Source organism: Lampetra fluviatilis, chromosome 68 (genome assembly GCF_964198595.1).
Source record: "Lampetra fluviatilis chromosome 68, kcLamFluv1.1, whole genome shotgun sequence".
NCBI classification, from domain to species: Eukaryota; Metazoa; Chordata; class Hyperoartia; order Petromyzontiformes; family Petromyzontidae; genus Lampetra; species Lampetra fluviatilis.
The window spans coordinates 509295-532929 of NC_136342.1; the positions used below are offsets into that span (position 1 = coordinate 509295).

The 23635-nt window shown below is 55.3% G+C and overlaps 2 protein-coding genes and 1 long non-coding RNA gene across 3 annotated transcripts; all 3 read left to right on the top strand.

The window, feature by feature from the left end:
- Nucleotides 1–331: 331 nt before the first annotated feature.
- Nucleotides 332–5570, top strand: LOC144952515 (uncharacterized). Its single transcript, XM_078882962.1, has 5 exons — nt 332–765; nt 2257–2328; nt 3043–3215; nt 4151–4448; nt 4888–5570. Exons 2-5 carry the CDS (start codon nt 2289–2291, stop codon nt 5568–5570), a joined length of 1194 nt encoding a protein of 397 aa, XP_078739088.1. The 5' UTR covers nt 332–765; nt 2257–2288.
- A 1245-nt stretch (nt 5571–6815) lies between these two features.
- LOC144952546 (uncharacterized) lies at nt 6816–8956 on the top strand. The gene is made up of 3 exons (XR_013640638.1): nt 6816–6864; nt 7808–7913; nt 8328–8956. It is a non-coding gene; the product is annotated as an uncharacterized LOC144952546 (long non-coding RNA).
- A 1860-nt stretch (nt 8957–10816) lies between these two features.
- LOC144952516 (L-selectin-like) lies at nt 10817–15365 on the top strand. The gene is made up of 5 exons (XM_078882963.1): nt 10817–11063; nt 12702–12944; nt 13293–13493; nt 14229–14297; nt 15328–15365. Exons 1-5 carry the CDS (start codon nt 11018–11020, stop codon nt 15363–15365), a joined length of 597 nt encoding a protein of 198 aa, XP_078739089.1. The 5' UTR covers nt 10817–11017.
- The last annotated feature ends 8270 nt before the right edge of the window (nt 15366–23635 follow it).

Sequence of the window (23635 nt, forward strand, 5' to 3'; positions counted from 1 at the left end):
ACGGCTGGTCCCGCGAGGTCCGCTGGGAATTGTCGAATGCAAAACATGTTTAGTTTGGAGTTTATTTTCTTAACTTTTTTTTAAACAATAACCCTCTAAGCTAAACTAACAGCCGCTTCCTCCCCTTCTGACCACGCCGGGATTAGTTGCGGAGCGCATGGAGGGAGGGAGGGTGGTGGTGGTGGTGGTATTTCCAACACTCCGTGCGAATTTATTCCTTGGGGGAGAAGGGGGGGGTCTTCCCGGCCCCCGAATTAGATTTTCCTAAATTTTCACCTTCCTCGCTCTCCGTGTGTCTCTCTCTGCCGCCCGTGTCGTCTCCCAGAGAGGAAACGGCCACGCACTTCGCGTTTCTTTCCATGAGATCACGAGGGGCGTCTCGCTCGAAGGTACCGGCGTCGGGTATAAGAGGGACACGTTAGGAGGAGGGCGAAGGAGAGAGTCGTGGGTGACGGAGACACGGAGACACACAGAGACAGAGAGACACAGAGAGAGACACACAGAGACAGAGAGACACAGAGATACAGAGAGAGACACAGACAGAGAGAGACCGAGACACAGAGAGAGAGACACACACAGAGACAGAGAGAGACAGAGATAGAGAGACACAGAGACAGAGAGAGACACAGAGATAGAGAGACAGAGAGAGAGACAGAGACACAGAGAGAGACAGAGAGAGAGACAGAGAGAGACAGAGACACAGAGAGAGAGACGTCACAATTGCGAGAGTTTAACAGCTACCTGAAGATTCGAGTCGTCGTTTGGGTAAGGTGCGTGATTTCACGTGTCTGTGTGTGTTTGTGTGTGTGTGTGTCTGTGTGTGTGTCTGTGTGTGTGTCTGTGTGTATGTATGTGTGTATGTGTCTGTGTGTGTCTGTGTGTGTCTGTGTGTGTGTATGTCTGTGTGTGTGTGTCTGTGTGTGTCTGTGTGTGTGTGTCTGTATGCGTGTCTGTGTGTGTCTGTGTGCGTGTCTGTGTGTGTCTGTGTCTGTGGAGGAGGATGCTGCTACTGGGCAGTTGGAGGCAGAGGAGCGACGCTCACAACAACGAGCGGAGCGCCGGGTGGATAAAACGCGAGTTGGCACAATAGGGGACACAGTTGGTGTGCATCTGCCAATCATCTCAGTCGACCCATGGCACCACCTGGGTCTGTCCCGTGACCTCCTGCACCTAGCCTGGCACAGTTGGTGGTGCATCTGCCAGTCATCTCAGTCGACCCACGGCACCTGCTGGGTGTGTCTCGTGACCTCCTGCCAGCAGCGAGCCTTCGAGGCTTCACGCGATGGCCTCAAGGTGCACCTAGCCTGGCACCAGCATAGTGGCTGTGGTTGGTAGTGAACGGCGAGGCCTGTGGTCGAGAGCGGTGGGCGCTGTGAGCCGAGTTCGATTCCCGCTCACGGCCACCGCCAACACCACCCGGTGACGATTATCTGAACCGGTCCTGGTGCGCTCCCCTAGGTCGACTCGGCCTCAAATGAGTAACCCGGTGTAGGGGTGGTGTAGTAAACATCGCCACCGGGGGAGAGAAAGGCGGCCGGGCGTGGTGCTGGCCACCCACCCCGTCGTGTGCCACAACGCTGGTCACTCGCTAACAGCACTTGCCCCAGCAGTCTGTTTAAGGCTATACGATATCGTGATATCGCGATATCACGATACCACGATATCGCGATATCGTGATATCGCGATACCACGATACCGCGATATCAACTGTCACGTGTTGACGATTCTCTCGTCAGAGATGGTCCTCCGTCACGTGGTCAAATCGAGGACGTCTCCGTGCCGTGACTCGTGACCGTCAATGTTGGACTCGTGGGGGTTTAAATAAAAAGGAGAGTTGGTGGCAAGGAGGCGACTCTCGATGAGGTTAAACACGGGGCTCGTGGAGGCTGTCGACGACCGACTGCTTCCTCGTGGTGCCAGCTATGCCCGGCAACTCACTCCGCGTGTCACCCTTCCTCGTGGTGCCAGCTATGCCCGGCAACTCACTCCGCGTGTCACCCTTCCTCGTGGTGCCAGCTATGCCCGGCAACTCACTCCGCGTGTCACCCTTCCTCGTGGTGCCAGCTATGCCCGGCACTCACTCCGCGTGTCACCCTTCCTCGTGGTGCCAGCTATGCCCGGCACTCACTCCGCGTGTCACCCTTCCTCGTGGTGCCAGCTATGCCCGGCACTCACTCCGCGTGTCACCCTTCCTCGTGGTGCCAGCTATGCCCGGCAACTCACTCCGCGTGTCACCCTTCCTCGTGGTGCCAGCAGGTTCACGAACGGGATACCGACATCAGCGCAAGATGCTGCTGCTCTCCGCAATCACATTCACAGTCATAGCCGGTGAGTTTGTGCGTCTCTGTGTGAGTCTGTGGGTCTTTGTGTGGGTCTGTGTGGCTCTCTGTGTGAGTCTATGGGTCTCTGTGTGAGTTTGTGGGTCTCTGTGTGAGTCTGTGGGTCTCTGTGTGGGTCTGTGGGTCTCTGTGTGAGTCTATGGGTCTCTGTGTGAGTTTGTGGGTCTCTATGGGAGTCTGTGGGTCTCTGTGTGGGTCTGTGGGTCTCTGTGTGAGTCTGTGGGTCTCTGTGTGAGTCTGTGGCTCTCTGTGTGAGTCTATGGGTCTCTGTGTGAGTTTGTGGGTCTCTATGGGAGTCTGTGCGTCTCTGTGTGAGTCTGTGGGTCTCTGTGTGGGTCTGTGGGTCTCTGTGTGAGTCTATGGGTCTCTGTGTGAGTTTGTGGGTCTCTATGGGAGTCTGTGGGTCTCTGTGTGGGTCTGTGGGTCTCTGTGTGAGTCTGTGGGTCTCTGTGTGAGTCTGTGGCTCTCTGTGTGAGTCTGTGTCTCTCTGTGTGAGTCTGTGAGTCTGTGTGAGTCTGTGTCTCTCTGTGTGAGTCTATGGTTCTCTGTGTGAGTCTGTGTCTCTCTGTGTGAGTCTGTGGCTCTCTGTGTGAGTCTGTGGCTCTCTGTGTGAGTCTGTGTGAGTCTGTGTGTCTCTGTGTGAGTCTGTGTGAGTCTGTGTCTCTACCTGATACGTGAAAACTGAAACTGAACACGGCAACAGGCGGGTGGCGTGTCCACGTGTCCCCGCACGCGGCGAGCTGGCGACGGGCTCGCGACTACTGCCGGGAGGCCGGCGCCGACCTGGCGGTCATCACCGGCGCCGGGGTCAACGCGAGACTCGCGTCCGCACTGGCGGCAGAGAGCGACGGCAAGTTCTGGATCGGACTGCGGAAGGTTCGGATTGCAGCACCAGCAGCACCACCACCACTACCACCAGCACCACCTCTACCACCACCAGCACCACCAGCACCACCACCACTACTACCACCAGCACCACCAGCACCACCACCAGCACCACCACTACCACCACCAGCACCACCACTACCACCACCAGCACCACCAGCACCACTACTACCACCAGCACCACCACTACCACTAACAGCACCACTACCACCAGCACCACCACCAGCACCACCACTACCACCACCAGCACCACCAGCACCACTACTACCACCAGCACCACCACTACCACCACCAGCACCACTACCACCAGCACCACCACCAGCACCATCAGCACCACCACCAGCACCACCAGCACCAGCACCACTACTACCAGCACCACCACCACCAACATCACCACTACCAGCACCACCACCACCATCACCACCACCACCACCATCACCACCACCAAGCACCACCACCAGCACCACCATCACCACTACTACCAGCACCACCATCACCAGCACCACTACTACCAGCACCACCAGCACCAGCACCACCACCACCACCAGCACCATCACCACCACCACCAGCACCATCACCACCAGCACCACCAGCACCACCACCAACAAGGGCCTGTGCGTTTTCATGGGATTTAGTTTTCATCAACAACATCACTATCAACATCAACAACATCAACATCACCACCATCAACATCACCATCTACAACAACAACTCCATCGACATGAAAAACAACATCATCAACATCATCAACATCGCTTTCGATACCACCACCACCGTCACCATCATGAACATCATCATCACCATCATCGATGGAATCTCATCCGAATCTGAATGGATCCGTTTCCATCTGCCACTACGAACAAGAGCTTCGCGGCTCTTCGGATTCCCCAATAAGACGGCGACCTCTGACCCCGACCACGACGCAGGTGGGCGGCCTGCAGTGGAGATGGATCGACAATTCCTCCGCCGACGGATTCCTGAACTGGGCCCCGTCCGAACCGAACAACCTCGCCAGAGAAGACTGCGTCGAGATGTACGTGGTGAGGGGAGGGGCCGGCCATGTGCCGGGGGACGACCACGTGACGAGGGGAGGGGCCGGCCACGTGCCGGGGGACGACCACGTGACGAGGGAAGGGGCCGACCACGTGGCAGTGCGCCACGCGAGGCACGGCCGCTGGAACGACGAACACTGCGGCAAGAAGAAGCGAGCGCTCTGCGTGATAGGTGGGTTCAAGTTCAGGTCTGGGTGTCTCTCTCTCTCTCTCTGGGGGTTCACAGTGGCCGTGTCTCAGACATTGGAGGTCTGGGTTCAAGTTCAGGTCTGGGTGTCTCTCTCTCAGGGGGTTCACAGTGGCCGTGTCTCAGACACTGGGAGTCTGGGTTCAAGTTCAGGTCTGGGTGTCTCTCTCTCTCTCTCTCTGGGGGTTCACAGTGGCCGTGTCTCAGACATTGGAGGTCTGGGTTCAAGTTCAGGTCTGGGTGTCTCTCTCTCTCTCAGGGGGTTCACAGTGGCCGTGTCACAGACACGGGGGTCTGGGTTCAAGTTCAGGTCTGGGTGTCTCTCTCTCTCTCAGGGGGTTCACAGTGGCCGTGTCACAGACATGGGGGTCTGGGTTCAAGTTCAGGTCTGGGTGTCTCTAACGTTGTTGTTTCTGTCGTGCAGGACCAGCCGACACAACAGCTGAACCTACAACAGCCAATCCTACAACAGTCAATCCCACAACACCCAATCCTACAACAGTCAATCCTACAACAGCCAATCCTACAACAGCCAAACCTACAACAGTCAATCCCACAACAGCCAATCCCACAACACCCAATCCTACAACAGGCAATCCTACAACAGCCAATCCCACAACACCCAATCCCACAACACCCAATCCTACAACAGCCAAACCTACAACAGCCAAACCTACAACAGTCAATCCCACAACAGCCAATCCCACAACACCCAATCCTACAACAGGCAATACTACAACAGTCAATCCCACAACACCCAATCCCACAACACCCAATCCTACAACAGTCAATCCTACAACAGCCAATCCTACAACAGCCAAACCTACAACATCGGAAGAACCTACAACAGTCAATCCTACAACAGCCAATCCCACAACAGCCAATCCTACAACAGCTGAACCTACAGCAGTCACTCCTACAACAGCTGAACCTACAACAGCTGAACCTACAACAGCTGAACCTACAACATCCGAAGATCCTACAACAGCCGATCCTACAACAGCCGATCCTACAACAGCTGATCCTACAACAGCCGATCTGGATGTGTCTATGGCAGGTGCGTACTCTCCCTCACTCCTAGTGCAGTGCTGTGAGCTGCCCACGTGATGTACCCACCACGTGATGTACCACGTGATGTACCCAGCGTGATGTACCCACGCGATGTGCCCACGTGATGTACCCACCACGTGATGTATCCACGTGACGTACCCGGTGTGACGTACCCACCACGTGACGTGCCCACCACGTGACGTACCCACCACGTTATTGATGTCAGAGTGGTGGTGCAGTGGTTAGCGAGCTCCGAGGCCGAGTCGATCTAGGAACTCCCCTAGATCGACTCAGCCTCAAATGAGTAACCTGGCGTAGCGGTGGTGCAGTGAACATCGCCACTGGGGAGATAAAGGCGGCCGGGCGTGGTGCTGGTAGCCACCCACCCCCCCCTCGTGTGCCACAGCGCCGGCAGCCTTCACAGGTGCTGCTCACACACGCACAGCACTTGCCCCGACATCTTGTGAAGGCTACACGGGGGATCTTTGTCGTTGTCTGCAGGGCGCAGGAGGGCGGGGGGGAGGGCAGCAGCTGCCGGGGCAGCCGCGGTGCTCGCCACGCTGGGGGGGGCAGCAGCCCTGGTGGCGCTGTGGAGGAGGAGGAAAGGTGAGGGGGGAGAGGGTGAGAGAGAGTGAGAGTGTGAGGTAGAGGGTGAGAGTGTGAGAGAATGTGTGAGTGAGTGAGTGTGAGCGTGTGAGTGAGTGTGTGTGTGAGTGAGTGTGTGTGTGCGAGTGAGTGAGTGAGTGTGTGAGTATGTGAGAGAGTGAGTGTGAGAGTGTGTGTGAGAGTGTAAGTGTGTGTGTGAGTGAGTGTGTGAGTATGTGAGAGAGTGAGTGTGAGAGTGTGTGTGAGAGTGTAAGTGTGTGTGTGAGTGAGTGTGTGAGTATGTGAGAGAGTGAGTGAGAGAGTGTGAGTGTGTGTGTGAGTGAGTGTGTGTGTGAGTGAGTGAGAGAGTGAGTCTGTGAGTGAGTCTGTGAGAGAGTGTGAGTGTGTGATTGGGTGAGTCTGTGTGAGTGAGTGTCTGAGTGTGTGAGTCTGTGAGTGAGTTTGTGAGTGTGTGTGAGTGTATGAGTGAATATGTGAGTGTGTGTGTGAGTCTGTGAGTGTGTGTGTGAGTCTGTGAGTGTGTAATTGGGTGAGCGAGTGAGTCTGTGAGTGAGGTCACATAAATCAGTGACGCTACCCGCTAACACCACTTGCCCTAACAGTGGATCAGGGCTACACGGGGGACCTTTGTCTGTGGTGTGCACACTCTGTGTGTGGTGCTGCCCTGCACTGTCACACGATGACTCAGAACCTCCCCTGCGATTCTCTTCCCAGGTGCCTGTGACTTGGAGAGGCGTCGGACCAGGTAGGCTGGCCCACACTCGATCCGCTCAGCCGTAAATCACAGCGCACGTTTCTCTGTTCGCCCAGACGTGATGAGTGAAGCAGCCGCTCACTCACTCACTCACCCACTCACTCACTCACCCACTCACTCACTCACCCACTCACTCACTCACCCACTCACTCACCCAGTCGCTCACTCACTCACCCAGTCGCTCGCTCACTCACTCACCCAGTCGCTCACTCACTAACTCATCCACTCACTCACCAAGTCGTTCACTCACTCACCCAGTCGCTCGCTCACTCACCCAGTCACTCAATCACTCACCCAGTCACTCACTCACCCACTCACTCACCCAGTCGCTCACTCACTAACTCATCCACTCACTCACCAAGTCGCTCACTCACTCACCCAGTCGCTCGCTCGCTCACACACCCAGTCACCCACTCACCCAGTCACTCACTCACTCACCCACTCACCCAGTCGCTCACTCACCAAGTCGCTCACTCACTCACCCAGTCGCTCGCTCGCTCACACACCCAGTCACCCACTCACCCAGTCGCTCACTCACTCACTCACCCAGTCACTCACTCACCCAGTCACTCACTCACTCACCCACTCACCCAGTCGCTCACTCACTCACTCATCCACTCACTCACCCTGCCACTCGCTCGCTCACCAAGTCGCTCGTTCACTCACTCACTGACTATCCCACTGGCGCAGTCACTCACCCAATTACTAAGCCACTCACTCACCCACTCACGGTGGTGGTGGTGGTGATGATGTTGTTGGTGATGGTGGTGGTGATGTTGATGTTGTTGGTGGTGATGATGATGTTGTTGGTGGCGGTAATGATGTTGGTGGTGGTGGTGATGTGGTTGGTGGTGGTGGTGATGTTGGTGGTGGTGGTGGTGATGTTGTTGGTTGCGATGGTGGTGATGATGTTGGTGGTGGCGATGTCTTCCAGTGATCAGCCACACCACGAGACGTTCACGGAGCGAGGGGAGTGGAAGTCGTCACCACAGCAGGCTGGGGACTTTGTGTAGACGAAGCCTCGCGGAGCCCAGAGAGAGGTGAGAGCTTGGGGGGTGGCGGAGGTCGTGGAGACGTTCATGATGGTGGTGGTGGTGATGATAGTAGTGGTGGTGATGGTGGTGGTGATGGTGATAGTGGTGGTGGTGATGATGATGATGATGATAGTGGTGGGGATTTTGGTGGTGATGATTATGATAGTGGTGATGATGGTGGTGGTGGTGGTGATGATGATGATAGTGGTGGTGATGGTGGTGGTGTTGGTGTTGATGGTGATTGTGGTGATGATGATGGTGGTGTTGGTGGTGATGATGATAGTTGTGGTGGTGGTGATGGTAATGGCGGTACTAATGATGATGATGATGAAGCTGCTGCTGCTGATGATGATGCTGATGATGATGCTGCTGATGATGCTGCTGCTGATGACGAGATACCCTCTCCGTGTGTCATTGCAGATCTCACCGCGAGACGTCGCAGTAGAAGTCGTGAGTCCGACCACGGCTGGAACTTGTACCGAGTTCACACTGGGACCGTGTCCCACGTGACCCTCCTGGAATCTCACAGCCTTAGGGGTCGCAGGTTCGACTCCCATACAGAACCCTAGTCCCATACAGAACCTTAGTCCCATACAGAACCCTCGTCCCATACAGAGGCCTCGTCCCATACAGAACCCTCGTCCCATACAGAATCCTCGTCCCATACAGAACCCTCGTCCCATACAGAGCCCTCGTCCCATACAGAACCCTCGTCCCATACAGAACCCTCATCCCATACAGAACCCTCGTCCCATACAGAACCCTCATCCCATACAGAACACTCGTCCCATACAGAGCCCTCGTCCCATACAGAACCCTCGTCCCATACAGAGCCCTCATCCCATACAGAACCCTCGTCCCATACAGAACCCTCGTCCCATACAGAAACCTCGTCCCATACAGAAGCCTCATTTGAAAACTTGAACCGTTATTAAATCGTAATAATAATGAAATAGTAATGTTGTAACAGATAACTACTTGAATAATATTTAAGGTATTACAATTCATTGTATATTTATTTATCCTGTGATGCGTAAAGGCGGTGATGATGGTGGAGGTGGTGGTGGTAGTGGTGGTGTAGGTGGTGGTGGTGGTGTAGGGGGTGGTGGTAGTTGTGGTGTAGGTGGTGGTGGTAGTGGTGGTGTAGGGGGTGGTGGTAGTTGTGGTGTAGGTGGTAGTGGTGGTTGTGGTGTAGGTGGTGGTGGTAGTTGTGGTGTAGGTGGTGGTAGTAGTGGTGTAGGGGGTGGTGGTAGTTGTGGTGTAGGTGGTGGTGGTGGTAGTTGTGGTGTAGGTGATGGTGTAGGTGGTGGTGGTAGTTGTGGTGTAGGTGGTAGTGGTGGTGGTAGTTGTGGTGTAGGTGGTGGTGGTAGTTGTGGTGTAGGTGGTGGTGGTGATGGTGTAGGTGGTGGTGTAGGTGGTGGTGATGGTGTAGGTGGTAGTGGTGGTGGTAGTTGTGGTGGTGGTGGTAGTTGTGCTGTAGGTGGTAGTGGTGGTGGTAGTTGTGGTGTAGGTGGTGGTAGTTGTGGTGTAAGTGGGAGTGAGATCACCAACTCTGCTCTATTGCTAAATCGTCACTCTGTTGTCAGGACCGGCGTCACGTTGTGATCATCGTGACTTAAGTTATTGGAGTCGTATTTAATCGTAAATTATGTTGTAAATCTCGAATGTGTCTTGGCCTGGTAGGATGGGGATGGTTGAGTGTTGTATCGGTTTTGTGTCTGGGTGATTTGTTTACCTTGATTGTACTTTCTGTGAGTCAAGAGCTTTAAAGCCCATCGGATTCCTCCTGCAGAATAAATAAATATTCTGATTCTGACTGATTCGGGATGGCGTCACCAGTTTGTTTTTTATTCGGGTGCAAGATGAACTCAGACCCAGGGCTTGAACCCAGGGTCTCTGCGTCTCTCACACGGCCACTGTGAACCCCACAGAGAGAGAGAGACACCCAGACCCAGGCTCTCTGTGTCTCTGACACGGCCATTGTGAACTCACTGAGAGAGACACCCAGACCCAGGGCTCGAACCCAGGCTCTCAGTGTCTCTGACACGGCCATTGTGAACTCACTGAGAGAGACACCCAGACCCAGGGCTCGAACCCAGGCTCTCAGTGTCTCTGACATGGCCATTGTGAACTCACTGAGACACCCAGACCCAGGGCTCGAACCCAGGCTCTCAGTGTCTCTGACATGGCCATTGTGAACTCACTGAGACACCCAGACCCAGGGCTCGAACCCAGGCTCTCAGTGTCTCTGACACGGACATTGTGAACCCACTGAGAGAGAGAGACACCCAGACCCAGGGCTCGAACCCAGGCTGTCAGAGACTCTGACATGGCCATTGTGAACCCACAGAGAGAGACATCCAGACCCAGGGAATGAACCAGCACCGCTGAGACACTGGGTTCGAGCCCTGGGTCTGGGTGTCTCTCTCTCTGTGGGTCCGTACACGGCCGTGTCAAATCAACGCTGAGCCACCTTTGAAGGCCGCGGCCTGAGGCTCACAGAGCCGACACTTCAAGGCTCCCGTGTCAACGCCAGGGGCTCTGTAGATGCGCGTGGGACGTGTGGGGGGGTAGGGGGGGGGCGCCTCGGGGCTTCCGCGGATTTCTTTGCTGGGTGGGCTGCAGTCCACAAACAGGAAAGGGATTGTGGAGTTTCCTTCCCCCCCCAGGGACTTTGCCTCTCCCTCCCGTGTCTCCCTCCCGTGTCTGTCGGGGTCTCTCGGGGTCTCTCTGCCTGTGTCTCCGTGTCTCTGTCTGTGCGTGTGTCTCTGTCTGTGTCTCCGTATCCCAGTCTCGCCTGCTGTCTGTGCGTGTGTCTCTGTGTGTCTCTGTCTCTGTGCGTGTCTCTGTCTCTGTGCGTGTGTCTCTGTGTGTGTCTCTGTGTGTGTCTCTGTCTGTGCGTGTGTCTCTGTGTGTGTATCTGTGTGTCTCTGTGTGTGTCTCTGTCTGTGTCTCTGTCTGTGTCTCTGTGTGTGTCTCTGTGTGTCTCTGTGTGTCTCTGTGTGTGTCTCTGTGTGTGTCTCTGTGTGTGTCTCTGTCTGTGTCTCTGTGTGTGTCTCTGTGTGTGTCTCTGTGTGTCTCGCCGTCGTCTCGCGGTCTCCACTCTCAGCATGGGCAGCTTCCAGCTCATGCTTCTGCTCACATTCATGTCGCTCGGTGAGTCATCATCATCATCAGCAACAGCAGTAGCATCATCAGCATCATCAGCAACAGCAGTAGCATCATCATCAGCAACAGCAGTAGCATCATCAGCATCATCAGCAACAGCAGTAGCATCAGTAGCATTATCATCGTCATCAGCAACAGCAGCAGTAGCATCAGCAGCATCAATGTCATATTTCCAACTTAATCGTCAGCCAAATAATTATCTAAATGTAATCATCATCAGACTAATCATCGTCGTCGCATTGATGTTCATCCAGCAGCGGATAGACCACGGTGACGATGACGACACTGAGAGACAGAGGGAGGGAGGAGCTACGTGGGTTAGAGAACACGCGCAGGATGGAGTCATCATCATCGTCATCAGCGTCGTCATCATCATCGTCATCATCATCGTCGTCATCATCATCATCGTCGTCATCGTCGTCATCATCATCATCGTCATCATCATCGTCATCATCGTCATCGTCATCATCATCGTCGTCATCATCATCGTCATCATCATCGTCATCATCGTCATCGTCATCATCATCGTCGTCATCATCATCGTCATCGTTGTCATCATCATCGTCATCATCATCGTCGTCATCATCATCGTCATCATCATCGTCGTCATCATCATCATCGTCGTCATCGTCGTCATCATCATCATCGTCATCATCATCGTCATCATCATCGTCATCATCGTCATCGTCATCATCATCGTCGTCATCATCATCGTCATCGTTGTCATCATCATCGTCATCATCATCTTCGTCGTCATCATCGTCATCATCATCGTTATCATCGTCATTGTCATCATCGTCGTCATCATCGTCATCATCATCGTCGTCATCATCATCGTCATCGTTGTCATCATCATCGTCATCATCATCTTCGTCGTCATCATCATCGTTATCATCGTCATTGTCATCATCGTCGTCATCATCGTCATCATCATCATCGTCATCATCGTCGTCATCATCGTCGTCATCATCGTCGTCATCATCGTCATCATCAGTGGATTGATCACGAGGCAGGAGGAGCAAGCAGCAGGGAGCTGCTGCACCCAGCAGCATGGCGGGAAAAGGGGGCGGAGTCAGAAGGGGTTGGGGGAGGGGTTCAGGGTGGTGGGCGTGGTCACGTGGGAGCCACGTGGTTTACGGGAGCCACGTGGTTTACGGCAGGCTCATGCTGGTTTAGTGAGATCGAGAGAGATACAAATATAATAATAGGGGGGTTTTGATAATTGTTTTTTTACCCTTTTTATCTGGCAACAAAACTGACACCTTTTTTTTACAAGGAGTCGTGTTTGCATTGACCACAATACCTGCAGTCGGAATGCAAACAAAAAACACAACTCTGATAATGATATGCACTGTCCTTGAAGTTGATTGGTCCACACCATTATCAGAGTTGTGTTTTTTGTTTGCATTACAACTGCAGGTATTGTGGTCTATGTAAACATGACTCCTTGTAAAAAAAAGGTGTCAGTTTTGTTGCCAGATAGAAGGGTAAAAAACCAATTATCATATTTTTTTACTGCCAAATGAGGTTCCAATGGTGTAAACGAATACTTCTTGTCGATTCTTCCTCTCCCTTCTCGTCGCTGCCACCGCCACCGTCATCGTCGTCGTCGTCTGGGCCTCCCAGACCACGTGACCCCGTGGACTTTTCACTTCTCCAACTTGACCCTGCAATGGTCGGACGCCCTCAAGTTCTGCCGCCGGAGGCATCGGGACCTGGCGTTCGTCGCCGACTCGACCCTCAATCGCCTCCTCGCGTCCACCCTGCCCACGGACCGAGGCTACTTCTGGATCGGCCTGAGGAGGAGCCCTGACGGGAAGGAGGGCGAAGAGGTGGATAGGGATGGAGGTGGTGGTGGAGGAGGAGGACGTGCAGGAGGAGGTGGTGGAAGAGGAGGAGGAGGTGGTGTAGGAGGTGGTGGTGGAGGACGTGGAGGACATGGAGGAGGTGGTGAAGGTGGTGGTGGAGGAGGAGGACGTGGAGGAGATGGAGGAGGTGGAGGAGGAGGTGGTGTAGGAGGTGGTGGTGGAGGACGTGGAGGACATGGAGGAGGTGGTGAAGGTGGTGGTGGAGGAGGAGGACGTGGAGGAGATGGAGGAGGTGGAGGAGGAGGTGGTGTAGGAGGTGGTGGTGGAGGACGTGGAGGACATGGAGGAGGTGGTGAAGGTGGTGGTGGAGGAGGAGGACGTGCAGGAGATGGAGGAGGTGGTGGTGTAGGAGGTGGTGGAAGAGGAGGAGGCGGTGTAGGAGGAGGTGGTGGAGGACGTGGAGGAGATGGAGGAGGAGGACGTGGAGGAGGTGGCGGGTCGTGGAAGTGGCTCAATGGAACGTCAGAGGCCACGTACCTCAACTGGGCTCCCGGGGAGCCGAATAATCGCAAGAGCAACGAAGACTGCGTGGAGATGTACGTGAAGGCCGGCAGGAGCGGCGGGGGAGGTGAGGCAGGTGGAGGAGCAGCTGATGATGATCGTGATGACGATGATGATGATGGAGGTGATGACGATGATGATGGAGGTGGTTGTTAAGCTGATGATGTACCAGGTAGTGGCGATGGAGGTGATGACGATGATGATGATGATGATGAACCAGATGATGGAGGTGATGATGATGTACTAGATGGTGGAGATGGAGGTGATGATGATGTACCAGATGTTGTAGGTGATGATGATGATGTACCAGATGGTGGAGGTGATGATGATGATGATGTACCAGATGGTGGAGGTGATGATGATGATGAACCAGATGGTGGAGGTGATGATGATGTACCAGATGGTGGAGATGGAGGTGATGATGATGATGTATGACATGGCGGATATGGTGATGATGATGTACCAGATGATGGAGGTGATGTTGATGATGATGTACCAGATGGTTGAGATGTTGGAGGTGATGTTGATGTACCAGATGGTGGAGATGGAGGTGATGATGATGATGTATGACATGGCGGATATGGTGATGATGATGAACCAGATAGCGGATATGGTGATGTTGATGATGATGATGTATGAGGTGGCGGAGATGGTGATGCTGATGCTGTAACAGATGATGGAGGTGATGTTGATGATGATGAACCAGATGGTAGAGGTGATGATGATGAACCAGATGGTGATGGTGATGTTGATGTACCAGATGGTGGAGGTGATGATGGTGTAGAGGATCCGGCACACGGGCGTTGGAACGATGAATCTTGTCGCAAGAGGAAGAGGGCTCTTTGCTTCAGAGGTGAGGGCGTGGGTTCGACACCCGACCCTGACGACGCCTGCTGCTGTATATTTGGAGTTTGCGTTTTTCCCTCTCTCTCATCATCATCACGTTGGCTAGGAGATGTTGACTACATCGCCTGGTGTGCAAGCGGTCGTGGGTTCGACACGCGACCCTGACGCCTGCTGCTGTGTATTTTATGAGTCTGCGTCTCTCTCTCCCCATGGTCGCGTGGATTTTTCTCCGGGTCCTCCGGTCCACATTTAGCAACACGCGTTCAGAGTTTTTGGCTGCTGCTGTACATTTCCACGCGATAAGCCACAGACGCTGTCTTTCCGACAGACCTGTTCTTCACCTGAGGACGGCTGCTTGCGTTGTGGCTGAAACGTCGTGAGAATTGTATTTTATTATGTTTTATTTTTATTATTTTATTATTTCCCTTCTACGTAACTTTACCGAAAGAACCAAGAAGATCAATCCCTACAGTCACGAAAGCTTTAAATCGAAATTTAAGCCACTTATAGTTTAGTCTGTAGTTTACTATGGAGGAGGCTCGTGAAGGACGCTGCTGCTACTGGGAAGTTGGAGGCAGTCGCCCTCCAACAACAACGGAAGCCAGAGGAGCGACGCTCACAACAATGAGCGGAGCGCCGGGCGGCTAAAACGCCGCGTGTTGGCACAGTAGGGGGGCACAGGTGGTGTGCATCTCTCAGTCGACCCATGGCACCACCTGGGGCCTGTCCCGTGACCTGTTGTCAGCAGCGAGCCTTCGACACTTCATGCGAAAGCCTCAGAGTGCACCTAGCCTGGCACGGGCGCCGTGGTGGCTTCGCCGCCACTTGGTGGCGAACGGTGGCACACGCGGAAACGGCACGTGCGCTACCAACGGTGACCACGCATCCCATTAATGTTCTTCATTGTGGAGGAATCTGATGATCTATAAAGCTCTTTGTCAAATGTCCAGCAGGAAGCCACGGGGTCAGAACGTTACAGCAAACAAAAGACAAACACGATGGTCTTCATGCGATGGTCTTTTTGAACCGGTCCCCAGGGGGGGGGACTCGCCTAGGTCGGCTCAGCCTCAAATGAGTTATCTGGTGCGGTGTGTCAACATCTCTGCAGGGGAGACAAAGGCGGCCGGGTGGTGCTGGCCAACCAAGCCCCTCGTGTGCCGTTCCGGCCTTCATAGGCGCTCCTACTCGCCACTAACAGCACTTGCCCCAACAGTCAGAATCAGATTCATTATTGATACTGCAGGAGGAATCCGATGAGCTATTTTACTCACAGATGTCCCAGTTAGGGGGAACGGGGTTAGAACGTTACATCAACAACAACAACACAATTCCCATAAATATGCTAAATTCCTCTTGATATGCAAATTATTTTTGTCAAGGCGCTCTTCCCCCTCCATCCCAGCAGCATAAATAGGCGCTCCAAGCCTGGGGCGTGCCATTCAGACTCTGTCTCTCGACAGACCTGTTCTCCACCTGAAGACGGCTGCTTGCATTGTGGCCGAAACGTCGTGAGAATTATTTTATTATGTTTTATTTTTATTATTTTATTATTGTCCTTCTACGTGACTTTACCGAAAGAACCAAGAAGAACAACAACACAGTTACACAAACGCGATAGCAGAGCAAAGTACAAGAAAGGTAAAAACAGATCACCAAAAACATGCAAATACAACACTCAACCATCCCCATGCTACACAGGCGACGCCCACTGAGGCATCCACTTATTGTTCAGAAGCTACATGACCACCGCAAACGACAGCGCTAAACAGAGTGGCCCATCATCGTCGTCATCGTCACGTGCAAATTTACAGCATCAGACAACTTCTCGAGACGCCGAATAATCGAAATGATCCCAACCAATCCCCGTGTCCCGTGCCCCATCATCCTCCACGTGGTCCGCGACGACCCGTCAACCCCTTATCGGTGCCCGACTGACTACAGACCAAGTCAGACCTTACTGGTCACTCCCCGTGCCCCTCGTAACTCTCAACGTTCATCCTACAAAGTCCCATCACAAGGGAGAAACACAAACAAATAGACACAAACATTATTATATTGAAACAGCTGCACGCTGCACGGACGTGAAAACTCAATTTCCCTGTACAGAGCACGGAATAAACTGTGTGGGTTGACGCGGTGTGTCCAGAATGTCCTCAATCTCCACAATGTCCACAATCTCCACAATCTCCACAATCTCCACAATCTCCACGATGTCCACAATCTCCACAATGTCCACAATCTTCACAACGTCCACAATGTCCACAATCTCCACAATCTCCACAATCTCCACAATCTCCACGATGTCCACAATCTCCACAATGTCCACAATCTCCACAATCTCCACAATCTTCACAATGTCCACAATGTCCACAATCTCCACAATCTCCACAATCTCCACGATGTCCACAATCTCCACAATATCCACAATCTCCACAATCTTCACAATGTCCACAATCTCCACAATCTCCACAATCTCCACAATCTCCACGATGTCCACAATCTCCACAATGTCCACAATCTCCACAATCTCCACAATCTTCACAATGTCCACAATGTCCACAATCTCCACAATCTCCACAATCTCCACGATGTCCACAATCTCCACAATGTCCACAATGTCCACAATCTCCACAATCTCCACAATCTCCACAATGTCCACAATCTCCACAATCTCCACAATCTTCACACTGTCCACAATGTCCACAATCTCCACAATCTCCACAATCTCCACGATGTCCACAATCTCCACAATCTCCACAATCTCCACAATCTCCACAATCTCCACAATCTCCACAATGTCCTCAATGGTCCGCAGACTCCTGCGAGCCCGGGGCGTGCTCCGGGCAGGGCGACTGCGTGGAGGTCTTCCAGGGCCGCCGCTGTGCATGCTGGGAGGGCTACGATGGAGTGGCCTGCGAGAAAATGGCCGCACCTCGGACTAGTGCTGCCCCCTCATGTAAGTGCCACGTGGTTTCTTCTTTTTAATAATAGTAATATCGTAATACTAATAATGATCCTGTGTTCGTTTTGCACGTGGGTATATATGGGGGAGTCTCTATGGGTGTCTATGAGTCTCTATGGGTATCTATGGGGGAGTCTCTATGGGTGTCTATGAGTCTCTCTCAGTCTCCATGGGGGAGTTCCTATGGGTTTCTCAGTCTCTATGGGTATCTATGAGTCTCGATGATTCTCTATGAGTATCCGGGTCTCAATGAGTCTCTATTGGGTCTCTACGAGTCTTCATTGGCCTCTATGGATCTCTATGAATCTCTATTGGCTGGGACAGGTCCTATAGACACAACGCCACTCTGCCTCCCATTGGCTGGGCCAGGTCCTATAGACACAACGCTACTCGGTCTCCCATTGGCTGGGCCAGGTCCTATAGACACAACGCTACTCTGCCTCCCATTGGCTGGGCCAGGTCCTATAGACACAACGCTCTCTGCCTCCCATTGGCTGGGCCAGGTCCTATAGACACAACGCTACTCGGTCTCCCATTGGCTGGGCCAGGTCCTATAGACACAACGCTCTCTGTCTCCCATTGGCTGGGCCAGGTCCTATAGACACAACGCTACTCGGTCTCCCATTGGCTGGGCCAGGTCCTATAGACACAACGCTCTCTGCCTCCCATTGGCTGGGCCAGGTCCTATAGACACAACGCTACTCGGTCTCCCATTGGCTGGGCCAGGTCCTATAGACACAACGCTTCTCTGCCTCTCATTGGCTGGGCCAGGTCCTATAGACACAACGCTCTCTGTCTCCCATTGGCTGGGCCAGGTCCTATAGACACAACGCTTCTCTGTCTCCCATTGGCTGGGCCAGGTCCTATAGACACAACGCTACTCTGCCTCCCATTGGCTGGGCCAGGTCCTATAGACACAACGCTACTCTGTCTCCCATTGGCTGGGCCAGGTCCTATAGACACAACGCTCTCTGCCTCCCATTGGCTGGGCCAGGTCCTATAGACACAACGCTTCTCTGTCTCCCATTGGCTGGGCCAGGTCCTATAGACACAACGCTACTCTGTCTCCCATTGGCTGGGCCAGGTCCTATAGACACAACGCTCTCTGTCTCCCATTGGCTGGGCCAGGTCCTATAGACACAACGCTCTCTGCCTCCCATTGGCTGGGCCAGGTCCTATAGACACAACGCTCACTGCCTCCCATTGGCTGGGCCAGGTCCTATAGACACAACGCTCACTGCCTCCCATTGGCTGGGCCAGGGATTGAATGCTCTGAGGTTGACGTGGAGGCAATCATCGCTCCCTCTCTCCGGGGTGAGTGGGTGGTGGAAGGGGGGGGGGGTGGACGATCAACGGTGGTGTTTGTCCTATGGATGGACTCAGCCCCAGGCATATCAATGTGGAATGTCCATCGGTGTGTAGGGGAGTGAGTGGTGGGGTTAACATGGCTACACTGTGGATAGGCCTTCACCCAGCAGTGGATAGGCCATGGCTGGTGATGAATGACGCCACTGGTGAGTGAGCTGCTGTGCCCACGTTGATGATGATGATCGTGATGGTTATGCAAATGACTGTGCTTGTGATAATGCTGCTGCTCCTGCTGCTGCTATCCCAGCTGCTACTGCTGCTGCTACTGCTGCTACTTCTACTGCTGCTACTTCTGCTACTGCTGCTGCTCCTGCTGCTGCTGCTATCCCATCTTCTATTGCTGCTTCTCCTGCTGCTACTTCTACTGCTGCTACTTCTGCTACTGCTGCTGCTACTGCTGCTGCTATCACAGCTTCTACTGCTGCTGCTACTGCTGCTACTACTACTGTGATTACTCCTATTGCTTCTGCTGTTGCTTCTACTGCTACTACTTCTACTACTGCTGCTACTTCTACTGATACTACTTCTACTACTGCTACTACTGCTGCTACTCCTACTGCTGCTACTGCTGCTGCTACTACTACTACTGCTGCTATTAGCGCTACTGCCGTGATTACTGCTGCTTCCGCTGCTGCTACTGCTACTGTGACTACGCTTGCTGCTACTGCTGCTGCTACCTCTGCTGCCACTGCTGCGACTTCTGTTGCTACTGCTGCTGCCTGCTGTTCATACACAGCCCCTCCTGACACAGCTGCTACAGCCGCCCCTGACACAGCTGCCCCTACAGCTGCTGCTACAGCTGCCCCTGCCACAGCTGCTACAGCTGCCCCGCCCCCCACGTCTCGCCCCTGCCCCGTGCTGCCCGCGCCTGAGCATGGCCACGTGCGATGCTGCGGTGGTGGCATTGGTGGTGGTGGTGGTGGCACTGGTGGTGGTGGCACTGGTGGTGGTGGCACTGGTGGTGGTGGCACTGGTGGTGGTGGCACTGGTGGTGGTGGCACTGGTGGTGGTGGCACTGGTGGTGGTGGCACTGGTGGTGGTGTCGCCAGGCTGTGCGTGTCGGGGTGTCACGTGGGCTTCGTGCTGCGCGGGTCGCCGCTCCGGGAGTGCGGCGCAGGCGGCGCGTGGAGCGGCGAGCCGGCAGCCTGCGCAGGTGCGTGCTGAGACCCCCCCCACCACGACCCACGTGGACCCCCCCCACCACGACCCACCTCCTGGACCTCCCCCCCACCACGACCACCTGCCCCCCCCCCACCACGACCCACCTGGACCCCCCCCCCACCACGACCCACCTGCCCCCCCCCACCACGACCCACCTGCCCCCCCCCACCACGACCCACGTGGACCCCCCCACCACCACGACCCACCTGCCCCCCCCCACCACGACCCACCTGCCCCCCCCCCACCACGACCCACCTGCCCCCCCCCACAACGACCCACCTGCCCCCCCCACCACGACCCACCTGCCCCCCCCACCACGACCCACCTGCCCCCCCCCACCACGACCCACCTGCCCCCCCCCCACCACGACCCACCTGCCCCCCCCCCCACCACGACCCACCTGCCCCCCCCCCCACCACGACCCACCTGCCCCCCCCCACCACGACCCACCTGGACCCCCCCCCCACCACGACCCACCTGCCCCCCCCCACCACGACCCACCTGCCCCCCCCCACCACGACCCACGTGGACCCCCCCACCACCACGACCCACCTGCCCCCCCCCCACCACGACCCACCTGCCCCCCCCCCACCACGACCCACCTGCCCCCCCCCACAACGACCCACCTGCCCCCCCCACCACGACCCACCTGCCCCCCCCACCACGACCCACCTGCCCCCCCCCCACCACGACCCACCTGCCCCCCCCCACCACGACCCACCTGCCCCCCCCCCCACCACGACCCACCTGCCCCTTCCCACCACGACCCACCTGCCCCCCCCACCACGACCCACCTGGACCCCCCCCCCCACCACGACCCACCTGCCCCCCCCCACCACGACCCACCTGCCCCCCCCCACCACGACCCACGTGGACCCCCCCACCACCACGACCCACCTGCCCCCCCCCCACCACGACCCACCTGCCCCCCCACCACGACCCACCTGCCCCCCCCCACAACGACCCACCTGCCCCCCCCACCACGACCCACCTGCCCCCCCCACCACGACCCACCTGCCCCCCCCCACCACGACCCACCTGCCCCCCCCCCACCACGACCCACCTGCCCCCCCCCCCACCACGACCCACCTGCCCCCCCCCACCACGACCCACCTGCCCCCCCCCACCACGACCCACCTGCCCCCCCCCCCACCACGACCCACCTGGGCCCCCCCCACCATGACCCACCTGCCCCCCCCCACCACGACCCACATGCCCCCCCCCCCACCATGACCCACCTGCCCCCCCCCACCACGACCCACCTGCCCCCCCCCCACCATGACCCACCTGCCCCCCCCACCACGACCCACCTGCCCCCCCCCACCACGACCCACCTGCCCTCCCCCCACCACGACCCACCTGCCCCCCCCCCACCACGACCCACCTGCCCCCCCCACCACGACCCACCTGCCCCCCCCCACCACGACCCACCTGCCCCCCCCCCACCATGACCCACCTGCCCCCCCCACCACGACCCACCTGCCCCCCCCCACCACGACCCACCTGCCCCCCCCCACCACGACCCACCTGCCCCCCCCCACCACGACCCACCTGGGCCCCGCGGTGGCCAGGAGATGTTGACCACCTCGACGACGATGACGACGACAATGACGACGACGACGACGATGATGACGACGACGATGATGATGACGATGATGACGACGATGATGATGACGACGATGATGCGCCGACTTGGCACGACGAGCGAGCGATCGAATGTTGTGGACGGATGAACAACATACATTGAACGAATGAACGAGACGGATTGGAAGAATTAATGAAATGGATGGAAGAAATAACGGAGAGGATGAACGAAATTGAACTTATTGAAATGAAAGAATGGACGAAATGAATGACAGACCGAACGAAATTAGTTAAATATTGAACGAGGTGTGTGAAAGAATGAACGAAATCATGAACGAGCCTATTTGAAGAATGAACGAAGAGAATGAACGAAAGCACGAGCGAAATTAATTAAATAATGAACTATATTTCCTAAATAACGAGCTATGCGTGTGAAAGAGTGGACGAAATGAATGAAAGAATCAACGAAGGGAATGAACAAAATGTACGAAAGAATGAACTAAATGAATTGAAAGAATGAACGAAATTAATGAAATAATTAACGAGATGGGTGAAAGAATGAACCGAATGAGCGAACCGAATGAAAACATGAACGAAATAAGCGAAAGAATGAACGAAGTGAATTAAATAATGAACGAGATGTGTGAAAAAAATCAAGGAACGAAATGAATGAATTCCCAGCAAGGCCTCACGCCAAAAAATATTTCACGACCCCAAAGCCTGAACAGCGTTCCACCCCCACCTTCCCCCCGTAACGAGTCATTGCGTTGGAAATACTTGCCGATGACTGACTTTGACGTGACATTCTGCCCCCTGTTGTCGGCTCCGTGTTCCTGCAGCTGTGCCTTGTCTACTGGAGGCTTCCCAACGTGACCAGCAGCAGGCAGCAGCGGCAACAGCAGCAGCAGCAGGCACGGGACATGAGTCGGCTCCCAACGCCGTCATCGCTGGGTTCAATCCCTAGCCCGTGTCAGAGACACAGAGACCCTGGGTTCGAGCCCTGGGTCTGGATGTCTCTCTCTCAGTGGGTTCACAGTGGCCGTGTCAGAGACACAGAGACCCTGGGTTCGAGCCCTGGGTCTGGGTGTCTCTCTCTCAGTGGGTTCACAATGGCCGTGCCAGAGACACAGAGACCCTGGGTTCGAGCCCTGGGTCTGGGTGTCTCTCTCTCTCAGTGGGTTCACAGTGGCCGTGTCAGAGACACTGAGAGCCTGGGTTCGAGCCCTGGGTCTGGGTGTCTCTATTTGCTGTCCATCCCTCTCAATGTGTGGAACGCCCTCACTCGCAGCGTTCCCAAGTGAACACGGCTGCCCACGGTGTCGATATCGTTGCGTGTTTTTGATTTAAATAAAAATAAAAATAGACAACAATCCCATTTGAAGTTCACGTGTATAGATATATAGTGAAGGCTGCATTGGTGAGTGTAAAGGGTGAGTACACGGGTGAGTGTTGTGAGTCTATGTGTGTGTGTGAGTCTATGTGTGTGTGTGAGTTGTGGGGGTCGCTAGCCCCCGAGATCCCTCCCTCGATAATACTAACGGCCGGACTAACATCATCAATCGCCCCCCCGCTGCTAAGCGAACCGCCGCTAGGCTCCTCACCCAGGGTGTGGGAGCCGTCACCCGAGGATTCCCCTCCACCGCGGGTCCGCGTAGCAGGCATGGATAACCACGCACGCGCACACCCACACACAGCTCTGCACGGCACTCACCCAACCCTGACCACTCACGTTAGGATCGCGCACCTGTGTTACACACGTCGTGAACGTGCGCGCACACACGCGTACAGCTCCACACGCGATACCCACTCCTGCGCCGCTCTGCGCTGCGCTGGCCGCCCACGTTACGATCGCGCACCTTGGGCACGCCGATTACGCACGCCGAGAGCTTACGCAAGTAACGAGCGCACGCAAGCGGGGCACACGCCGACACGACGACTCGTCCCCTCCCCCACTCGCGCGTGCACGTCAACACAAATATCGTACAAGGACGATTCTCCTCTCACACGGCTGCGTAGTCACGCCAACACACCAAAAGTGCTCTCCCCGGGCGTTAACGCACACACCTCCGTACCCGCACAATCGTACAGAGACCACGGCCTTTATGCGTACAACGACCACACACTCGCGAATGCAGTGCACGCTAATACCACGTTCCAAAAACACCCAACAACACGGTTTTGTTACTACGCTCGAGATTTTATTAGCCCTTGCTAACCAACCGAGCCACCCGTGTGTGTGTGCGGGACAGCAAGGCGCTTCTAACCCACAC

Excerpts from the sequence above, each read along its gene's own strand:
- LOC144952516 (XM_078882963.1), top strand. The coding sequence starts at position 11,018 with ATGGGCAGCTTCCAGCTCATGCTTCTGCTCACATTCATGTCGCTCG. Across the intron at positions 12,945-13,292 it reads TGGTGGTGGAGGAGGAGGAC|GAGGTGGTGGAAGAGGAGGA; the intron begins GTGCAGGAGGAG and ends GTGGTGGTGTAG. Across the intron at positions 14,298-15,327 it reads GAGGGCTCTTTGCTTCAGAG|GGGGGGGGACTCGCCTAGGT; the intron begins GTGAGGGCGTGG and ends ACCGGTCCCCAG.
- LOC144952515 (XM_078882962.1), top strand. The coding sequence starts at position 2,289 with ATGCTGCTGCTCTCCGCAATCACATTCACAGTCATAGCCG. Across the intron at positions 2,329-3,042 it reads CACATTCACAGTCATAGCCG|GCGGGTGGCGTGTCCACGTG; the intron begins GTGAGTTTGTGC and ends ACACGGCAACAG. Across the intron at positions 4,449-4,887 it reads GCGAGCGCTCTGCGTGATAG|GACCAGCCGACACAACAGCT; the intron begins GTGGGTTCAAGT and ends TCTGTCGTGCAG.